This window comes from Pelobates fuscus, chromosome 5 (genome assembly GCF_036172605.1).
Source record: "Pelobates fuscus isolate aPelFus1 chromosome 5, aPelFus1.pri, whole genome shotgun sequence".
NCBI classification, from domain to species: Eukaryota; Metazoa; Chordata; class Amphibia; order Anura; family Pelobatidae; genus Pelobates; species Pelobates fuscus.
The window spans coordinates 43,803,430-43,827,284 of record NC_086321.1 but is presented as its reverse complement, the minus strand read 5'-3'; the positions used below and the strand labels follow the sequence as shown (position 1 = coordinate 43,827,284).

The 23,855-nt window shown below is 37.8% G+C and overlaps 1 protein-coding gene across 5 annotated transcripts in view; it reads left to right on the top strand.

The window, feature by feature from the left end:
- UNC13B (unc-13 homolog B) overlaps positions 1-23,855 on the top strand; it is a 463,085-nt gene that overhangs the window by 213,372 nt on the left and 225,858 nt on the right. For 2 of the 5 annotated variants that reach the window (XM_063453773.1, XM_063453772.1), the window contains exon 8: positions 8,679-8,901. In XM_063453773.1, coding sequence (XP_063309843.1) covers positions 8,679-8,901 — 223 coding nt within the window. Of the gene's footprint in view, positions 1-3,561; positions 3,598-8,678; positions 8,902-11,744; positions 11,871-23,855 lie in introns of all 5 variants that reach the window. The other 3 variants (XM_063453769.1, XM_063453770.1, XM_063453771.1) reach the window with 3 other exon arrangements.

The window sequence follows — 23,855 nt, the reverse complement described above, 5'->3', positions numbered from 1 at the left end:
TTGCTAGAATTTACTGCTCTCGTAATGTTGCTTACTGATCATACAAATCTTTCTTATATCAATCTGTTATCTTATCAGACAAGTCAAATGGTCACTGTATTTATTGAAAATTTAATTTCCTGGCATTCATGTAATATGAAGACAATCTTTCCAAACAATATGAGTCTCTAGAAACCAACAAAACAGAGGTGACCCCCATTTTACCAAACAAAGGAATCCATAGCATTTCTAGAACTATTCTTTCTTTGAGCTGTCTATAACGCAAGCACCTTAATGGACAAAGTGTTTGCATGCCACATTTCCTTCTCAGCCTCGTAAGGCCTTTCTCTGTACATTCCTAAATGTCCTACTCCTAACTCTCACTCTACAGTCTGCACACCCCATTAAGTAATGCTGCCTGCATATAAACTCTGCGTATTGGGTACAGCAGAACTGCTGCCGTTTGGTTGGTTATTTAAAACCGCAGTACATGTGACCATTGCAGTTCTCATATTTTGTAGTGTGTTTGCTTTAAGTTATTGCTCATTGACTTTTCTATTGTAAATCCTGAATTCTGGTATTCGCGACCTTGCTTGTTTCTAGCAATTTCTGATCTTTATATATGTACCAATGCTTGTTTTCATTATTTGTGCTGTATGCTTGCAGTTTGTACCTCCATGTCAACAGTATAGTGGCACAAGCTACAATGTTCACATACAATTTCATGTGTTTGCCAACCATATGACTATCACAACACACAAACAAAATTTAATTCAAATTCCACTTCTTCAGTATGAGAGACAGGCACATTTTAATTGTTTGAATGATCCTGTTCCGTAGTATCTATAGATGTGTATATTCTAATAATAATAATATTGTTTAAAAATATCTTTCTCCTTGAATAATTGAATAATCTGGACATATAAACATACTGTGTAGGCTATACTATAGAGCCTATAAAAATATACACTCTGTTCTCTTAGGTGGCTGACATGATATTGGTTACCATAGAAACTGACCCATTATTTCTCATTTATAATAGTAACACATATAGATGTCTGAAAGACTGCAATAAAGTGGAAGATTGCCATTTCATAAATATTTGTAGTGTATTTATTTAAACCTGCTTTGTTCTGAAAGGGTATATGTGTAAGTGTGAAAGACTTTTAAAATTCAAATTACTACATCGTTGCAGTGCAAATTCTATACTTTTTCTTCTATAGTTACTGATGGGGAATGGTTAATATCGGTAGATGGTCCACGTGATCGCACTGGGTGTTTTCCATGGAGATGCCTTAACTTATATCTGCACACAAATATATACCCCAAAAAATGTGTGAACTGGAATTGTCTTATTTTTGTCTGAGACATGTCTTTTTACATAGAACTCTAATTTATAGATGTTAAAATAATTAATTCTACTGCCTTTATTGAAATCTCCCACATCACAACCGTAATTGAGGGATCTGACAGACGGACATTTGGCGCTGTTTATTTTCGAACTGCAACCAAAAAACATTTATTTATTTTTTTAAACTTTTTTAATAAGCGTTGACTAAGCTAAGTGATTCTCCACTGGTTTACAGAGCTACAGGCACATCTAATCTCAAGAGATAAATTTAAATTCTTCAGGAAAAAACTCTCTTCTTCAGTACAGGTTACGAAGTATTGTGTGGGTTGTATTCCTTATAAACCCAAAGGTGCTAGGGGGTATTTTAATTCAGAATAGTGCTTATTCAATAAACATCTTTTAACTCTTTGGGGCCTAAAATCATTGTTTCTTTACATGACACTCGTGCTTTCAGTATTTAGTTATACCTTAGCTGTCACCTGGGGACAAACCCTATAAAACCAAACCTGTCTAATTGTTTAAGATATTTGTAAGAGCCCTTCTTGGCAGAATAAATAATTTCAGAATTATTTTTTCTTTTATTCATTGTAGTTTTTAATTTTTTTAATTAATTATTTTATATTTTTCATTAAATTTGGAGCAGTCGCAGGAGACAGAGCCACGACTCAGCGCCGACACCTTTTTTAAAACCCCTTATGTACCACGGTGTGGCGACGCAAGGGAGGGGGAGGCAGAGGGAGCTATAGTACCAGGAATACAGCGCTGTATTCCTGGCACTTATAGTATCCCTTTAAGGGACTTCTAGAGACCAGCAGTAGCATTCCATAAAGTGGTGCAGACTAATATCTAAATATGCACACCCCACTCCATCTGGGTCTTTGTGTGACTACACACCCATAGACGACTCACAGGGATCAGGGAAGTTTATGATGAAGATCTCAACTACAGGTGGTGTAACTCCATCTCTGGTCATGCCATTGGGGATCATTAGCCAGCCAGGAACAAGAGTTCTTGGTGGCTAATGCGAGTTTGGTGTAGATTTGGTGTCTTACACCAGCATTCACAGCTTGCTGGCACCAGACTGACAATGGGGCTCTCCCACCCTCCCTGACATCTCTTCTGGCAAGATGGAGTGATGTTAGCTGTGGAGGATCAGACTGCTGGGAAAACTTGGCCTTGGTGCTACATTGAGGTGGATTTTTTGCTTTATTTATGTAAGCATGGGTTACCCTAGTCAAAACCAGTGTTCTATGACAACACCGGATTGGGGTTGGAGTAAATCTTAAAAAGAAAGGTGGGAGAATCATTATTCCCAAAGCATTTGCTTAGGTGAAACTATATTTCCAAATTAAAAATTGTCTTGGGTAATAAAAAGAAAAAAAAGAAAATAAAAATGAATGATTTTAGCAAACAGATGGTTCCTAGTTAGCATATAGAATGTTCTGTTACCTCTTTAAGTACAAAATACATATGGTCCATATTACACTGACCGCATCTTCAAGAACGTTTTTCTTACCTTATCTGCTGGTTCTTTGAACATTCCATGACAGTTGTATTGACCAAAATAAGTCATATTTTTCCATAGATTATGTTGTGTTAAAGTTTAGTCTCTGAAACTGTTTTTGTAGCTATTGTAAGATTTAGGAAAACAGGGTTTTATTTTAGAGAAGGGTTTGAATTGGGAGGTAAAGATGGTATTTAAATTAGTGTGTGTCATGAAACTAAGAGGTTCGTGTCTTCTGAGGCAGGTTGGTCCTTATGTTATAGTAAATATATTTTAATGCGCAGTCACTGCGATTCTGTACAATGTTTACTTTTAATTTCTTAAATAACAAAATACAGAGTTTTTAATTAAGTATAGTAGCTATGGCTGATCTACAGCTCCAGTCGTCCTCAGTTTTTGAGCTTAATGACCGTGCTGATAGTTATGCCAACAGGCATTTGAAAGGTACAAAGTAGTCCATGCTGTTACATATTGTGTGTGCCAGAATTTGTAATTTGTTTGGTTAAATTCTCTCTGCATGTTATAAACATTTTCCTGTCAATTATTATTTTTTGTTTTTTGGAGTTTTGATTTTCCACAAGCAGCCATTCTGTCATCTTTGTCATATTTTCTAATCCTGTTATTAGAGATATGTTTGGTTATTAGTAACAAGTTAAACATATTTCATCATTTATGCTGAATTTTTCTTTTTCCCCCTATTGCTTGCCGCCCTTTCAATTGCCCCCAGGCGATTGGAGTTATTTCGGATGGGGAGAGACTCAGCGTATGTAACTATTTAATTTCTCAAAGAGCATGCTTCATAGTGATATAATATGTGGATATTCATGCATACAGACTTGTTAAATTCCTTCCGACAGTGGCGTAGCGTGGGTTGCCAGTGCCCAGGGCAAGGCAAGTATTGTGCCCCATATCTTTGGACTGTTAGCACTCTGAGTCCTTTACCAGGCGTCTAGATAGCCTTGCTTCTCCTTTGGTGAATTCAAACATGATCTTCAAACGTGAAATTATGCTTTGAATAGGCATTATGTACATTTATCATATTAAATGTTATCATACTGGTACGCCAGTAACAGGCACCTAGATATCCTCGCTCCTCAGTCCCTACCCACCTCATCTCTGTAATGTGTGTGATTTTTTTTTAACCCAAAGCAACGTGTATAGTCCACACACATTAGATTAGGTGTGAGGGGGATTTGTAAAAATTGTGCAGTGCCACTGTCAGTGTTACACACGTTAGAGATGAGGTGGTTAGGGAGGGAGGAGCGAGGCTATCTAGGTGCGTGTTGCTGTTTGAAGATAGCGTTGAAGATCATGTTTGGATACCATTTGCATTCACCAATAAGGATTACATGAGGACAGTATGGCTGTATTTAGCAAGAAAAATACTGTCAAATGTTACGTGGCAATGTTTATTTGCCCCATCATGTTAAAAAATTGTGTAGAATGTTTGAACATTGGGATATTTTCTGTGTGAGGGGGTGTGCGCGCTATTTTAAAAAATGTAATATTACTACTTTTTACCTTTGTGGCCCCCCCATGCTACGCCACTGCCTACCGCTGCTTTATTTTACGGGTGCAATTTTGTTTAAAGGCTCGTTAAGACAGTCAATTAAAGGACACCCTGATATGTCCATTATGTTTTATGCTTGACCCACATCCATCTGCTCAGGATACCAAGTAACAAATACCAATCATTTCTTTCACTGATGGGCCAATATGTGCCAATGTCTTCGATGACACTGCAACAATTAGATTTCTTAATATACCGATTGCCTTGGCATTGTATTAGTAGCTTTTAGAAATACTTTTCCAGAATCAGGTTATCATAAACTATAGAGACATGGGGACACAGACACTGGGAGACATGGGAACACTGAGACACTAGGGACACTGGCTGGGAGACATAGGGACACTGGGAGCCATGGGGACACTGAGACACTAGCTGGGAGACATGGGGACATTGAGAGACATGGGGACATTGAGAGACATGGGGACATTGGGAGACATGGGGACGTTGAGAGACATGGGCACACAGACACTTGAAGACACTGGGAGACATGGGGCACTTGTGGACATAGACATTTGGGGACATGGGGACACTAAGGACATAGACATGGGGACACAGACACTGGCAGACGTGGGAACACTGAGACACTAGGGACACTGGTTGGGAAACATAGGTACACTGGGAGACGTGGGTACCCTGAGACATTTGGGGACACTGGCAGACATGGGGACACTAAGAACACAGAGACATGGGGACACACACTGGGAGACATGGGAACACTGAGACACTAGGGACACTGGCTGGGAAACATAGGTACACTGGGAGACATGGGGACACTGGCTGGGAGTCATGGGGACACTGGGAGACATGAGGACTTGGAGAGACATGGGGACACATATACTGGGAGACTAGGGGACACTGGGAGCCATGGTGACACAGACATTTGGGGAAACTAAGACACTAGGGACACTGAAAGACATAGGGACACAGACACTAGGGACACTGGCTGGGAGGCATGGGGAGAGACACTTGGGGACACTGGGAGACATGGGGCTCTTGTGGCCATAGACATGGGGACACTGAGACATTTGGGGACACTGGGAGACATGGGGACACTAAGGACACTGAGACACTGGCTGGGAGACATAGGGCCACTGGGAGACATGGGGACACTGAGACACTGGCTGGGAGTAATGGGGACACTGGGAGACATGGGGACACTGAGACGCTGGCTGGGAGTAATGGGGACACTGGGGGACATGGGGACACTGAGAGACATGTGTCCCCATGTCTCCCTGCTGCCTTTCCCCCCATCCTTCACATACCTGAGCTGTAGTCTGTATCTGCAGGCTGGGAGATGCTGTCTGGACTCTGTGCTGTGTAGCTGCTCCCCCGCGGATCAGTGAGTAGAGAGAGGCAGGGAGATGCTGTAACTTCCTATCCCTGTCTCTCTCCACACACAGTGACCCCTACTGGCCGGTGCTGGTATTGCAGAGTAATGTTTATACGGAGAAAAATATTAGCATTTTTATTGCTGGTATTGCTGCAGCTCCATCAGCCCCTATGTTAATCCGGCCCTGAGTGTGTGGAGTTTCAGGTTTGATTAGGAGAAGCGGATGAACAGATAAATCCCTTATAGAATTTAGCATTTTAAAATCGAAGTTCGCAAGATATTTTAATACAGAAATACTTTTAGTGAACAAACTTGTAAACTTGGGGTTATATTCAACCAAGTGTTCACCGCTTCGCAAGTGTCTGGATATAGTACAGATATAAGGTAGACCATGATTAACTGTTTCGATATATAGAACATGACTGCTCACCTTGATCAATTATTAGCTATCAGTGCACACGTCCTTTGAAAACTCTGTTTATTATGAGTAACACTTTGAGTAGGTATAGCTTAGGGCCCTATGCCTATGTGCAATTTGTTTCAACATACATTGTACATTTACAATTATTTGGGGCCTTGGAGCCTACTCTGTTTGTAGCTGTACTTTTGGGCTCTTCATAAACTGAACTGATCACAATAGAGAGCTTGGGTCTCTGTTATTTTACTACTGTTTATTATAGGTAACATTATCTGTTGCCGCTTTTTACAAATTATATTCATGACCTTTAGACCATCGACTGAAGAAGTGCCTGCATTGCACATTGTTTTTTTTTATTCCCCCCTCCCTCATGTTGAGAGAACTTGTATTGCCTGAAATCTTTCAATTAGTCTCATTATTGCCAAAAGAGGTGTAAATAATGGTTTCAATCCAGTAATTCATGAAATGTGATCTTTTGAAACATTTCACGATGGGTTACCATGAAGTTACCATGCAGAAGATAAATTTTCCTTTTGCTTCTAGAATTTAGAAGTAGGACGGATATATCCTCAAAGGCTGAACTCTGGCCTTTGCTTCTGCAATTCCGGATCTCCCTTACCTTGAGTAGAGTCAATTTCCCTCTGAAAACCAAACGATCTGTCTGAAAAATGTTCTGTTAAAAATGTATGTGCATCGGTGTATATATATCTGTATCTTTACTGATTTGTATGCATGAATATCCCATCAGATCACAGAGACAAGCATGCTGCTTGCCTATATTTTAAGTTCCAGTGTTTATGGGTACTCGTTCTCCTGAAATATCCTACTTAACATTTTGGATAAATTTTACAGATTCCATTTGTTTAACCTGCTTTTGTGTACAGGTTTTACTGTATAATTCTAATACTGCGTATGTATATCATTTAACTTTTTTAATGAAAGATAGGTATTTGTCCTTACACTTCGTTGCTGATTCAGCATTCAATTAAACTAATTTTGAGAGGTTTCAGCTGTTCTTCTCATGGAAAGAAATTAGAAGTAATTTAAATTAAGCTTTTTTTCCCCCTTTTATTCCTCATTTGTTTTTGTTTTTTTGCCTGTTGCTTCTTATATCTGATTCTCTTTATACTTCAAGTATTTGTTATGCATATGAATTATAGCCGAATCTGAGTTGGCGGGTTTCCCTATTTTAATTTTTTTTTTTTTGCATGGTGTGGAGTCACACTTTAAATTCCAGATATCCCTCTACTTACCCATCTTAGAGTGCTTCGCTGCCAATCTCCTTTTGCTTACTTTAAAATGTCTGCCTCGTTAATGTCCCACCCACAGAGCTTACTACTTTATTTCTTAGGACTAGGTTATGATCTTAATCCCATATTCTTGCCAGTGCGGGGTAACCAGTTACAACCACTATTGTGAATATATACATATGTTGTTGTTGTTTTTCTTTTAACCTCTACCCTGATGGTTAGAGCACAACCTACCAAGTGATGGAAAGTCTGCCATGTGATCAATAAATATTTAACCTGTGTGTTCTTGGTTGCGCTTCTTCAAATGATTTTGAGAATTGGTTAATTGGCGTCACATACGTTAAAATCATGATTTATTTTAACCGTGTCAAATAAAATTTTTACAGTTGCTGGACAAACTGCACACTTTTATAATGATTTTGACTGATATGCAAATTTCAAACCTTTTGAAGAAGTTGATTAGATGAGTCACTGGACAATCTGATATCTTGTTATGCTGTTTTGTCATGCTTTCTAAATTTTAATATTCCATAATAAATCCCAAAATAAATATAATCTCGACAATATCACCAAGATGATGATACTGTATGTGTCTAAATGCATACACAGAAATCTGATTGTCCTTCAGAAGTCTAGCGGTGATGGTTAGTAAAAATGGTGCTGGTTAAATCCATCCTTTCTACTAGTGTATGTGTTGTGGTGACCTCTTAGAATCTAGAATGTGCCTTTCCTACACGACCTTACAGACTTTTTGTTATGATTGGAATATTCTTACAACAATGTAGTGAAGGATCATCTTGAAGAAATTGGGACTTTTGTGACCTTATGAGTCCTCACTGTATCCAGAAATGCTGCACAATAACGGTCTCAGAGCTAGCATGGTTTACCAGATTTGATCAGGTCTGATGCCATCTGTGGGAAAATATTCAGACATAATACTTTCAATTTTAAAAAGTTGCATGGCACTGGATAGGTTACTTCTGTGTTCTGTGTCTGCGTGAACAGCTTAAATGCGAGCAAGACCTTTTAAAATTTGATGAATGTAAAATCAGAGACCTTTGTGAATTCTCAAATACACAAATGGCAGAATAATTAGATAATTTCATGTGCCAGGTTAATTTCTGATCTCTCCATGAGAGCCTTCAAAATTAGAAGACCATTTCTTTGAGACAACCGTTGAGAAAGAATTGTGCAGCATTGTGTGCCTCTTTGGTTGCATTGGTTTCTCATGTTTGCCAGAGTATGAAGTTGGTCTCCAACCTATCTTGTATTCTAGCATTTGATGACCATGACAGCGCTGTTGATGACCGTGACAGTGATTATCGCAGTGAAACCAGTAACAGCATTCCACCACCATACCACACAACCTCACAGCCTAATGCCTCCGTACACCAGTTCCCGGTACAATCTCGACTGCAGCAACAAGGAGGTTCCCGGGATTCTTTTGTAGACTCTATACAGAACTATGATCTGGATTTCCGAGAAAGGAGAACTAGGAGGTAAGCTAGATGTTAGTGTATTGATTTTATTCCCAGTATGTTCCATCACACATGCTTGCTGATTAAAATGGGAACAATGTGGCAGGAGAAGCATTTCTGACAATATGCATCTTACCATATTTTACCAAAATTCATTTGCAGTCCTTACTTTGTCATATAATATGCTTTTGTTAAAATTTCAGCAGTATTCCTATGCAGTCTGTGAGTTTTCCATAAGGATTTCATCTTTGTGTAATATCTCAAGTGACAGACTGAGAAGCCCTTAACGCTGACTGTACAGTGACATCCAATACAGTATATTCCCATGCATGTCTTTAAATGTGTATATTGATATATCAAAAATAAACATCTGAGTAAATGTTAAAGGACCACTTTGGGCACCATTATAACTTCATTGCATTAACCATGTTACGACATGAGGAGGTCCGGAAAGTCAACTTCTTTTTAGTCTGCAAAATGGCACCAGATCATCTTGCCCCTTCCTTCCGATGCAGTTCTGGGGCTTCAGTCAGGAAGCCTTAGACTTGCATTGCGATGAAGTTGTTATGATGTTTGGAGTGCTCCTTTAGTGTGGATGTCAGTTGGTTATATAGAATATGCGTAATAAATAAGCTGCACCAACAAGTGAATGAATTATAACAATTTAATAATGTAAACCAATTAAAAAGCTTTGTTATGGCTTTTTAAATCAACAAAGACATAACAATTCTAGGGGAGGTCAGACCTGAGGGGGAGCTTTAGTCTAATCTGGGAAGGTTACACACTTGTACATTATGAGTGCTTGTCTAAACACATTAAGTACAGCGTGTGAATGAAATTAGCACTAAACAAACATCATGGGGAGGTACCTAACTGGTAGTGGCTGGAAGCTTAAATCACTGGGGCCCTGCATAGCTTTGTATTACCTGCTCTAACTCATCTATATCTATAATGGAACTAGTTGGACTGCCATTGCCCTTTTAGATGCATTTGTCAAAAGCAGAATACAACATTAATGCATTCACCAGATAACATTTCCCCCAATTTGACAGTTAAAGCTCCACACTAGGGGCAATTTTGCCTTTCGCTGATGTGTCTATATGAGCAGGGATCTAATTACCAAAAATGAATGTCAGGCCTGAAAATTATCATTGTACAAGAGTTGTTGTAAACTAGTAAAACAAACTGCTAATTATTTGCTCAGAAAAAAAAAAAAACAGTAATTAATATGTGCTTGTTTAGTAATTGTATTCATCCGTGCACGGAAAATGAAACCTGGTGACAGCCGAATTGTAGACCTTGTTTTTATGTGTGCCCAGATCTTCCCGTTAGCTTATTGTTTGTTTTTCATAAGCTTTCTGAAATTGCCTTTCCACGGAGCTGGTGCTACATGGAATATTAAGTTTTTCTTTCTACGGAGAGCAGTGTGTTGGTGTTAGATATATTTATATAGTTAGGCAAAAGCTGAATTCAAAATTACTTTACAAGCAAGAGCAATAAGTTAATATAAAACAGCATTGTTCTCGCTTTTTCCATGAAGTGTTTTTTTTTTGTAATTATTTCAAACATTTTATTGATCAACTTTGCATTCGCTCAGTTTTTGAGAGTGCAGCAGTGTGATATATAGGGTGCTAGTCCTTGAGTGTATAATCCAAATTGTTTGATAGATGAAAAAATTACAATCGTTTTTTATTTCATTTTAATTACACCTTTAAAGCAGTGGGAGGAATAAAATAGTTATTAAGGCTAGCTACCTCCAAATGTCAGACACTTAAAGAGCTATTCTAAGCACCGTAACTGCTATTGCTTAGTGTAGTGGGTATAGAGAAAGGACTGTATGGGTGCAAACCCTTCAGACTTAAAAAAATAAATACATTTGAGTATGTAGAGCCTACCCCCTCGTCTTATTTGTCCATAATATTTGCACAGCTAAGTCGGATCTAGCTGTGCTGAATCTTGTAGAGGACCACCTGGGCACCATAATGATTTATTTTCAGTTAAATAGTTATAGTACCATTACAATACATTTTTCTATTATTTACATTTGCTAGGCCTGCACTCCCCCACCCCCCCCCCACCCCCTCCCCCCTCCACTCCCCCCACCACCCTCCAGGTGGGTTGGGGGTATAGAAATCTGTTTTATGAGAGGCAATAAATGCATGTATCACAAACCAGATCGGAAATATACCTTAACAATGTATTATTTTTGTATAGTGGATATTCTTATCTAGGTGTAAGCACATCTAGTCATCTCTAGAAAATTAAAAAAGGCAATTGCTTCCAAAACTATTTCACAAAATTTCAGTTAAACTCAAACTGTACATTGCATGGTTTGTGGGGTAAGTGAACTTTCACTTTACAGTTCTGGTCATTGCTGATAATGCCCCACTCTCCCTCATTATAAAGGGTAGCCTGCGTATGACCAATTTTCCGGGTAAAGGGGTTTTAAAGTCCTTTAACCCCTTAAGGACACATGACATGTGTGACATGTCATGATTCCCTTTTATTCCAGAAGTTTGGTCCTTAAGGGGTTAAATCATTATGTTCATTCGGTGAAATTGGATGGTTTTTCTGTTTGAGAAACTTCCAGAAGCCACCTGCAAGTTTGTTTAACCCGTGTTATCCCAGACCCACTTGGCCTCATGAGTTTATCTTGACAAGCTTATCTGATATTGTTTTATTTTATACATGAAATGTATGCCATTATTTGCTTCATAAACCGAAGAATTGTGTTCCAGAATATATTTTGTTACGATTTGCACTATAATTTTCCTTTTTTTTTTTTTTCTTTGCCATTCATTGTATTGAATAACCTTAAGCTCTTCGACATTCTTTCCTCCTCTCCATTTTGTTTTCCTTTTAAGGAGATATGATAGCATAGATTCTCCTGCGAATGGACGGAATGATCTAGAGTCTGCATCTGAATCTAGTCAGCTGACCAGCCGCCATTATTCTCTAGAAAGCAGGCATTCTCTAGATCTGTCAGATAGGTGGGTTAATCTTCATCACTTTCTGTTTAGTGCTTATTGCGTCACGTGGTGCTGCTTTATGCCGTGATGTAAGTCCTGTTTGCCAGTAGATGTGCAGTGCATGTCTGAGATTTAATCCGTAATGCACAACTGCATACATAGTATACCGTGTCTGTGTGTATGATGGTCAGCTTCCAATTAGCTCATTCTTGCAGTACTTTGGTATAAATGTACGTTTTGGCACTTTACACTGAATAAATAGAATGAATGAAACCATAGAGTTATATTTACATTAGTATATAATATTATTTTTCTTTGGTACTTGAGAAAAATAGCAATTAAGAATTGCCAGAAACATGTACATTTTACTTACAATGCAGTCCCCCTTAGTATTTTTGTGTAAATCTTCAATTTATAACTTTTCTTTCTTTATTTTTATTTACAGTTTAAATGTTCATTCTATTTTTCTTTTTTCTCTTTTTCTTTTCTTTTCTTTTGTTTTTTGTTTATTTTTATTTTTTTTTAAACTTTTATTTCTTTAAAAGCTCATTTAGTAAAGGCTCATTAGTTAGAAAGGATAATGGTAGTACCGTACTTGAGAGTGAAGAGTGGGAAAATGAATGTGAGAAGCTAGGAAAAGAACTGATAGAAGAATTTCTGAAAAGGAGTCAGAGGAACTGGCAGGAGACCAATCTAGCTCGGACTAGCCCAGTTTCCCATCTAAAACAGAATTCTAATATGCAGGAGTCCATTCGTGGTTATAGTACTATTCCCAAATCTCATGATATGCGAAGATATCCTAAAGAATATAACACAATTGATAGGCGAAGGACAAAACATGTTTCACACCTCAAATACAAACAAAGCAAAGATCATGACCAAAATTTAAGTGACAGTGTGCCAAATCTACCATCTGCTAAATTGTTGGAAGCTGGTTCCTCAAACCAAGTATTGCATCCAGAGTCTTATAAATATGGATGTAATACAAAGGCGCTGGATTCATTTTATCCAATATTGCGACCGTATAAAAATGGTTTGTTGGTAAAGAGTGGGAAGCGTGAATATAATGATTTAATTGAACAGGGACAGGAATCTTTAGCTAAAACAGAATATGTAAAAACCTTGTCAGATAAGAAGCCAAAATTTGCAGATCACAGCTCATGCTTTGACAACTTGGAGGAGTATGATAGCAGTACATCAGATAGTCACTCAGGTTCTTCTGTGTCCGATGATGACTTTGAGGAGCTGCGTTTGCTCTCTCGTTCTTTGGGTAGCTGTAATTTAGCAAATGCAAATACATTGGGTGTGAGCTCTTTTAACAATAATGTAGATAAAACTTTAAAAGTTGGTCAGTGTGAAAGATTAGCTTCAAGGACCATATCCAGCAAGTATGGTTATTCCATGAGCAGCCTTAAACTATCTCCAGTAGAAGAGCCCAGTGAAGAGTATATAGACACAATGGATGAGTTGCAGTGTTTGGTTGAGTCTGTTTCAGAGTATTTAGCTGAAAAGGAAGAAGAAATTAATAAGTTCCAGACTTTACCGATCAACAACCAGAATAGTAACAACTTGTCACAGAAGCAAATTCAGAACACCAACATAGATAAAACCCTTGTGAAAATAGAAGATGAAAGCACGAAAAGCTCTCGAGCATCAAAGACTCTTCCAGATCTGACAGGTATAAAAAATACAGTAAACTCATTCATCAGCTCCTTCACACAGAAAGTTGGCTCTAGTGCCAAACAAATCACTGCATCCATGGAAAAAATTGTTTCTACACCAGAAAAATCAGAACACCCCATAAGCAATTCAAAAAGGTTCCTTGAGAAACCTGCAACGCACTACACAATTTCTAATGTGAAAATAAACAAAGAAGATTTAAAATGTAATAGATCGGAAAAACCTGTTCTTGTTGGTGATCCCGAGGACATGGAAAACATTTTTAATCTAAAAAGGAACACTTCGTTTCCCATGTCTTCTGACCCTTGCAGTACAGCCAGCAGCAACTTTAAGAATCCATCTCCACGTAAAGAAACAATTATTTCAGGTAAAGCAGGGTCTTTGGTGTCTGATAAGGAATCAAAACTAAGCAGTGAAATTCTAGTTTGCAATTCTTCCGGTCAGTCTTCTAAAGAACAAGCAGATTTGCCTTCAACAAATGTAATGAATATAACCGAAATGGCAAGTGATATAAAGGACATAACTAAGGGCATTGTTAAATCAACTGAAACAAAATCAGACCAGGTTACGATGTCTGACAATGTTATTGTCCATACAGCTGGTCGGGTTATTGCGGGGTCAGAATTACAGAAATCTGATTTTGGCACAGCTGAAGACAAATTACAAGAGATCGATAATACCAGGGAGACCTTTCCTAAAGATGTTAGCAGTGCTGCTTCGGAATCAACGGCAAAGCAAAGTAAAGAGTTTTTACGTCCTTTAAAAAAGTCTGTAAGTCAATTTTTCTTTCCATCTGATAGTGCAGAATTAAATAAAGGGAATCTAGAAACCTCAAAAATCTTTAACTCTGAAACCGATCTACGCAAGAAAGACATTTTTACATTGGGTAAGAAAATCAAAATTCCTTTTTTAAGTCCTTTCAGTTTTTCTGATCAAAAAAATTCAGCGCAAGGTAATGGATTGCAACCCTCTTTGAAAACATCTTCTGCTTTTACAACATCTGATAATGGAGTATTTAAAGACAGACTTTGTAAGGTGAATCAATTAAGCAGTGGCAACATCTTAAGTTCTGCGCCTGTTCATATAAGTGAGACAAGCAAACCTGATCTTCCATGTAAGCTAGACATAGATAATGTAAACAGTTTAAATGTAAAAAAAAATGAAGTCTTTGACGAAGATGGGATTTCTAAGGAACGTGTTAATGGTGACAATGAGCAAAGAAAGTGTTCTGTAAAAATGCACACACGTTCAAATGATTCACAATGTGATATTCTTCCCAAACCCCCCCAAAATTGTTCCATAGATGCACCACCACCAAACCAAAACAGTCAAGGCAAAAGTGCCACTAAGGGCTTTATTTCCAAACTATTTAAATTTTCCTCAACTGAAAATCTGTCTACAGCTAAAACATCGGCTACAGATAATGAAACCACGGCCAACAAGTTCCCTGGTATATTGTCTGGTTTGTTCAAATTTGCATCATCTGAAAACTTATCAGATACTAAACAAAACGTGTCTTGTTTTGAAGATAAAACCCGAGACGTAACTACAAGGAAAGGTGTCCAACATAATGATGATAAACTTATGGATAATAATGATTGTACGGTTTTAGGTAAACTTAAACATTTCTTACCAATTCAGAGAGAAAATTATAGCTCTACAAAAGTCAGTGATACAAAACTTGAAATCCGTAACATGGGAAAAAAACTGGAAACCAATGAACCTTCAGATATCCATCATAACCTGGAAAACCACTCTAGAGATGTGTCTATTCAGTTTGATGCAGAGTTTGAGGACTCTGCATTGTGTTGGATGAATGACTTTGAGAACCTGTCTGAAGAAAGCAATTTGTGTTTGCTCGAGACTATCCCAAGAGTTTTAGATAAATGGGAAGGGATGGATGAAACCAAAAGCCAGTTAAGCTTTGAATGGGAATATGATAATCTTGAGTTGTGTACCGATCAATATTACACAGACGTAAACGATCTCTATGTTAATGAAGAATTTCTATGTAATGAAACCCAGAATGGTTCTGGAGAATTTACAGAATTAAATGGCAGAGTCATAAATTTATGCAAAAAGGACCGCAATGCAAATTTAGATTGGGTATCTTGTCTCCAGTTAGAGGAAGGGACATTAGATATAAAGGAAATGTGGGTGATACAATCCCCTGAATATGATACTGACTTGTCCACTGTTGTTAATGAGGCTGCTTATTTAAGTGATGGTTTGCCAATGGATCTGAGTTTTGCATCTAATTGTGACCATTCTCTTTGGACCTTGATTGATCAAGAATCTTTGAACATTAATGAAAATATAAGCTTGTCTCCTAATCATGAGTACTATGAGTGGTGGGCATTGTTTGAATTTGGTCTATGGTGGCCTTCAGAAGATGGCGATTGTGGATATTATATGTACAGTGATGGCACATATATGTATTCTCTGTTAACTGACCCTACAGGGGAATATGTCTATATTTGCACACCGGACTCTTACATGGATTATGAAAATATTTCTGAACCAGACTATTTCTCTGTAATTGATGACATGGTTATAGTTTGTGGCTTTAAAGTTCCCTTAAGCCATGAAACTCTACCTTGGAGTATTGCAGAGGAGGAAGTTGATGATTATTTTGACAATGACCCTCTTGATTTAGCTGTTAATAGGACTGGCCAGTTAATGAACATGAATTTGGAGACATTTTCCCATATGTTTGAAGAATCAATATACTGTCAGAGAGACCAACCTATAGATTTTTCAAGTTGCAGACTTCAGAGACTCAGGATGGACTTTAGAGTGGATAATGACTCCTATTCATCTGAAAAATATCCAGCATCTCTTGATTTAAGGAAGTGTTCGGATGTGTCTGCAAGAATGCATGTGAATGATCAGATATCAGAGAAAAGTCAACCTGTTCAGGTTTCTGGTGGCAGTACCGGATTCTCTGGATTACGAATTTTCCAACAAAGAAAGACTGAAGATACGGCATGTAGTAAAAAGCAATCGCAACTAGATGATAAAAAAGCTCAGTTCAATCCTGTTACTTCTTTAATTTCATCTCTTGGTGGTCTACTTGGTAAAACTGCCGACTTGAAGGATTTTGCTGAAACTAAAGTTAACACCCCTATATCCACTGACGTCAGCACAAAAGAAACCTCATCTGTAAATATTAAAATTTCCTCTAACCAGCCAGGCACATTGACGAAGAGAATGCACACGGATAAAGTTGGAGTGGTATTCAAAAGGTCAGCTTCTGAAAGAGTTCATCAAGAAAAGACTTATAATTTAAATAGTTGTCCTCTAAATAATACCTCTGAACAAGCATTAACCATTTCACCATCGCAAAAAGTAACTTCAGAAAAAAAAGTAAATCCGCAGTGCACTACAAGTGAAAGCCTCCAATCAAAGCATAGTGATGCTAAAATACCTCCTGCTGGTGAGCCAGAGAAAGGTTTATTTCAAAGTGCATTACAATTGTTCAACCTGGGAGAAAGTGACACTTCTAAAAAGACTGAAAAAAGTAAAAGTTCTGAGTTTTTTAACTTTTTTAAAACCCAGACCGATGCAACAAATAATTTAGAGCAAGCAGATAACAAATCCGTCCAAACAGCCCCAAAAAAACTTGATGAAAAAACAAAAGAACAAAGTTCTCATGAATTCACTGGGATTTCATCCATATTTGGCTCAATAGGAGAGTTGTTTAAAACCGAATCAGTGCCTTCGTCATCTGAGGTTAAGTTGGAATTAAAGAATAATTCAGAAGTCCCTGTTGTCTTGACAGAGCAAGACAAAGTAAGTTTAAATTTGCACAAAGTGGAGCCGTGCAATACAGGCATACATAGAACTAAATCATTAAAGAAACAAGCTACCATTCAAGAAGGAAGTTATAAAATGCCCTCAGATAATATATCTGGTCCTGAAACTCATAAATTAATTAACCTATTTTCACAAAGTGAATGTACAGAACAAATCGTAGAAAGCAAAGGCGAACAATCAAAGTCAAGTTTAAGGAATTATGAACCTCACATAGACGTGAATGTGCTCCAATCAAAACATAATTACCCATATGTTGAATCTGGAGGTCACAATTATTCTGGTCCTTCTGAGAAGATTCGTCAAGAACATGTAACAAAGCAAGAACCATACACCAAGAACACAGAACCAGTGAGCCAGATTACAAACACATTTCTTTCTTTTTTTAACATATCCAACAAATCTGAGGCGTCTTCAACAACATTGCCTGAAAAGTCTTCAGAAAACAAAGAACCCGAATCCCAAGGACTTTTCAAACTGCCTTCATTTTTCTCATTGACTAAACTAAATAATATACAGACGCCAGCCCAAAACTATGCTCCATTCTCAAACTTCCTTGGTATGTCATTTTTTGATGAAAAAAATCAAAGTACTCCAAATGTGTCAAAAAATGTCAAGGAAGCAGAAAGATGTATTAATGAGCAAAAACAAAATCATGTATATGACTCACTTAAACAGTCTTATGTTGATGGTTCTATAGCTACTTCATGTAAAAATGAGAGAACCGTAATTAATGAATCAACTGAAAATGTTTCAGAAAATGCGAATGATCAGGATCTAGAAGTCCTTGTGCCTACATTCTCTGTTAATCTCGAAAAACCTTCCAATGAAACTGAGGAACTGAGTTTTCTGGACCATGAGGACTTTGTCTGTGCTACTGATGAAGAAGATTTAGAGTATTTTGTCCCGGAGAATGAATATTACTATGAAAGTTTAACAGTAGGTGTTGAGACTACCTCGGAAGAAGTTGTAGAAGCTAGTTTTATAGATCATGATGAATATGTTGGTGCTGTGGATGCTGAAGAACCCGATTTTTCAATTTGCAAAGAAGAAACGTCCAGTGAAAGGTCCTCTATTTTTGATACACAGAACAGTTTAGTGTCAGATTATGAAAGCCTGTTAAAATCCCAGGACTGCATGTATGAATCTGTTAGCATTGCAGCAAACCATAATTTGCAGGAGGAAATACAAACTTCACAAGAACGTGAACCTCTTCAGAGTAACCGCCAGAACCCACAGTGTCTGAAAGAAAATACACCTTTACTGGCAAACATGGATCCTATTTTAACAAACAAACCTAAGACTCCTGTCCAAGAGAAGTCTGTTTTTGATTCATCAGTTGAAATGTTTTCTGGTTTTATGACAAAAATTAACCTTTTCTCAGGTAGCTCTGGTGAACCGCCAAAATCTAATTTTTACTTTAATCCTCAGACTTCATCTTCTACAAAGAAAAGCACATTATTTAACAATTCGTCTACCTCTCAATCAGGCACTTTTCCCAATGATTTCTTTGGCATTTTTAAGTCACCTAGCAGTGTTTCTGGTCACGCTGAACAACTTAACAACAGTAGTGGTGTCACTAAACCTGTTCGGACTAATCCTTTAACAAAGCAGCCTTGTATTGGCAGCATTCAAATGAATCAGTTCAATAATTTCAAGCAGAAAATGTCTCCAGAAACACAAGAACATTTCCAGGAATCTGATGTTCTTAAAGTCCAAAGAGATTGTCTTGAGGAAACCACACATTTCAGTGTTGAAGGCACATGTCAGGAAAGGGGAGACAATGACATTCTTAACTTAAATATCGCACCTACAAACAGCGCTGACAATACTCCTCCACACTTGCCTATTGACGAGCAGTTAACTGACCATTCTAACTCAAAATTAATTTCACAGTCAAGTACATCCTCTGTGTTTTCATCAGAGAAAAACACAAGTGCCAGTGACCTTTCATTTACTTGTGATGTAGAACCTCCGTTAAGCACATCTACAGTTGATGCTCCTTCTGTTGTAACTGACAAAGCATCTGTGCAGTCTGTTAAACAAGAACCTTCTCCTGCATCTTCTAGTGCGTCAGATTTGGGGTTTATCTCCGCTTTTAAAAAATTATCTACTACGTTATTTGAAATTAGCAATGACCATAGTACCAGTAAGCAATATAATAGCGAGTCATCTGTGTTTGGAAAAAAGTTGGAGTTTTCTTTACATTGGCATAAGAATTCAAATGAAGGTTCTAGTGGAACGGTTGCACACACTGTGCCAGAAGTTTTGAAAACTGTTGACAGCTTGGATGTGAATGAAAGACTAGTACAGCCTGAAAATAAAATCCATTATCAAACAGATGTAGATGATCATAACTTGCCATGTGGAGTTTTAGGTGAGACGCATACCAGTGATTTAGGTTCTAGCACAGCTCTACCACAAAGCAATGAGGAATGCACGGTCTCTGGCTTGTTACCAAGTTCGGCTCCTTATGACGAAAACCCTTTGGCTGCTTTACTTGAAGAAGAAGATGGCTATGAAATCAAGAGCAATGATATAATTCAAGACTCTAGAACTGGCACACATATGTCTAGGATAGACACAATGACATCAAGTACAGGCACACCTGCGTCGAGAACAAGCACACCGGTGTCTCGAACAGGAACACCTACATCTAGAATGGGCACACCTATTTGTCCTGAGGAACAGTCATCAGAACTGAATAACACAGAACCAATAAAAATTAAAAGGCCAGTTTTATATTAAAAGCATAATAAATGGTGTATACACTAAGCAACCATTTATAATGCATCTGTTCTAGAGCTTTAATTACCCATTGTCTAGTTTTCTAATGTAGTTCAGTCATTCTCCTATTAACTCTGAAACATTTTAGTTTTAGTTGCTGGTAGACTATGTATTATTGTTTGTGCGTTCAAGAGTTTGTTGCGTAACCCTTTATCTGCAAAATGTCGGAAAAATAACATCTGGTTACTTGAGGTTGGCTGCCTACAATGTAATACTGATGTTGTTTTTCACTCTTAGCATCGTACCTGCTATATCACCAAATCTATTCTCTATATAGAAGTAAAATAAGAGAATACCCGTGGTGCTTATGGCTGGAGATGCTTGCTATATACATGTCACTTCTCCTTTTAATTAATAGTCCAGTGTGCCATTTGAAGAGGGTACTATGAATATAAGTAGCTTTACTTAAAGTAATAATTTACTACTTATGTGTTTCAACCACTGAACAATAGCTGGAAGACCATAAGCTTGCCCCTTGCATCGTGTTGTAATTTCCTGATGTTTGTACCTTTTGCCACACTTGTTTGCTTGCCATTCCCAGCTGCTTTACAGAGTTTGGGCTCCAAGATTTCTATCCACTTAAGATTTAGGTCCAGCAATGACTCTGCTAAGTAGAGGAACAATACATCATATAACTGTTTATCTGCTCCCCCCAGTAACAATATATGTTGTTTATTTAATCTGGTTCTGTAAATTCCAATTGCGCATTCTTGTCCGCACTATTGGCACACGGCAAACATCGAAGGCTGAGAACTAGTTGCAAGATATTTGGGTTATTGATTTGCCTGCAGTAGCTAAACTAAAGTAGACCACTCGTTTTCAGGTTTTATGGACCCCCAAGTCTTGCTGCTTTCTTTATTTTATTCTGTGTCTCTTATATTTTGTCCTTGGTTTTACATTGGTTCTAGCTTTCCCTTTTGTCATTTGTACTTTTATCATTGTTGTATCTTTGTCTGATGTTTTGTTGTGACCTCATTTATTTCTCCTTTCCATTCTCTTTCTTGTTTGTGTTTTTTTTTCTTTTTTTTTGTAGTCCTTGTGTCTTTGACGAAATTGATTTTTTGTTTATTTTATATTTACATGACTTGGATAAATCCGTCTGCATTTCTGTTTTTTATAGCCAGCACTGATCAATGCAAAACAAAATCTAGGATTATGAACTATCTATTTCTTAGTACCCACTTCATGCTGTGTGTGTTATTTTGCTTTATGCTACCCATATGGATGGCTTTACTCATCCTGTTTGTTATGGCTTTATTGTTTCAGTAGATCTTAACATAGCATTATGAACATGAACTGACTTATTCTTGCTTTGACCCAAGCTGTACTACAAAACAGATAACGGTTTAATTCCAAGATTCTAAAACTACATGTTTTCAAACACTTCTGGAAAGTCGTCAACTTAACTGCTTGAGAGCTATTAATGACTGAATAGATGCAATTGCCTTGTTCCTCTAGATGTAGTCTGCAGGTGAAATAGACCTCCATTTTTTTTTGCCAAATAAGAGCTTTACTTAAACAGATTGATCAATCTTTTGAGCTTAGTATACCCTCCTCTCCTGTCCAATATTCTCCACTGCCTGGTTTGGTATAACCCTTTTTTTGCTGGTGCTGTATGCCCCCAATAATCATTTCCTTGGCCTGTTACTCTTTTTATGGGAATGGTGTTGCCCTATCTTTGTTGCTGTGTAATCCTATCCCTGATCTCTACACTTCTATCCCTTACCCAATTTTTGCTCTCCTTGGCTCTCCTTTCTCCTTAAGCCCCCTCTAAATTCTTCTCTCTTGTTTTGTTTTTTGGTCCGATGTAATCCTTTCTGTAATGTGGTATACTCCCCCACCTAGGGTAAAAATTCACCTTAGAAAAGAAAATGTTACTTGCGCTTTTTCCTTAATCCCTATGTATATTTGGACAAATGGAGGTCATTTAGTTGCTCCAATGGCCATTGGAGGGATGCCCGCCTGCCAACGTCAAGGCAGACCCCCCCTAAGCGGGTCCTAACACTGACCCTTCAGCCTGCTTCCTTGAGCTTCTGGCAAAGATATCTCTAATGAACCTCTTATTAACCCTTAATAGGGAACACATGGGATGGGTAGCAGCATTGTAACCAGGCTGTGTGATACAAAGTAAATACAAATACAAAAAGAGAAGTCCTGCGCTTAAGCTGCAAGGACTACAACACACATCAGCCCCAATATATAGTAAAAACCAAAGAAAAGAAAATGTTACTTGCGCTTTTTCCTTAATCCCTATGTATATTTGGACAAATGAAGGTCATTTAGTTGCTCCAATGGCCATTGGAGGGATGCCCGCCTGCCAACGTCAAGGCAGACCCCCCCTAAGCGGGTCCTAACACTGACCCTTCAGCCTGCTTCCTTGAGCTTCTGGCAAAGATATCTCTAATGAGACAGAAAGGGGTATTTTTTATATACACCCCTTTACTTATTAACCCTTAATAGGGAACACATGGGATGGGTAGCAGCATTGTAACCAGGCTGTGTGATACAAAGTAAATACAAATACAAAAAGAGAAGTCCTGCGCTTAAGCTGCAAGGACTACAACACACATCAGCCCCAATATATAGTAAAAACCAAAGAAAAGAAAATGTTACTTGCGCTTTTTCCTTAATCCCTATGTATATTTGGACAAATGGAGGTCATTTAGTTGCTCCAATGGCCATTGGAGGGATGCCCGCCTGCCAACGTCAAGGCAGACCCCCCCTAAGCGGGTCCTAACACTGACCCTTCAGCCTGCTTCCTTGAGCTTCTGGCAAAGATATCTCTAATGAGACAGAAAGGGGTATTTTTTATATACACCCCTTTACTTATTAACCCTTAATAGGGAACACATGGGATGGGTAGCAGCATTGTAACCAGGCTGTGTGATACAAAGTAAATACAAATACAAAAAGAGAAGTCCTGCGCTTAAGCTGCAAGGACTACAACACACATCAGCCCCAATATATAGTAAAAACCAAAGAAAAGAAAATGTTACTTGCGCTTTTTCCTTAATCCCTATGTATATTTGGACAAATGGAGGTCATTTAGTTGCTCCAATGGCTGTCTTTAGAGTGAATTGAATGAGTTCTCACTGTATTGAGTTCAGCTCTTTTCCCAGAATATTTAAATAAAGCAGCACATTGTCACTAAAGTAACATCATTTAATCCCATCATTCTATTTACACCTGATTCACATTATTGTAGAGTTCGTAGTCTAAAATAACAGACATTTATCTGCACATTTAGTTCATCTTCTGTCTCAGCTGTCAAATAATAAAATACGTAATACTGTGTAAATAAATCGTAACAACAGTTAAATTGTTAAGTATCTTGCTACAATCGTTTAACCTGTCACTCACAAGAAGACAAACCTTACACAAGCACAAATCGCTTTTACAATAATTTAAAAAAAATCTGACATGATACATGTAAATACTTGTAGCTGACGTTAAACATATTACATACCTTCATATTCTAACACATAGCAAGACTCGCTGCTTTGTAATAAGGTGAGATTGCATAAAAATGGTTGTTAGATTCACATATAATTATAAACAGTTACTATATTTTCATGTCTTATTTATCCCAGGGGCTTTACTTGGTAAGATACAGGTCCTAGGGACAGTTTGTGCTTACAGCACGTTGACATAACAATTTATAAAGCAAGACTTTGTTGGCATGGAGATTGCTTTTCAGTTCACCCACTCAGTTTTCTAGTATGACCA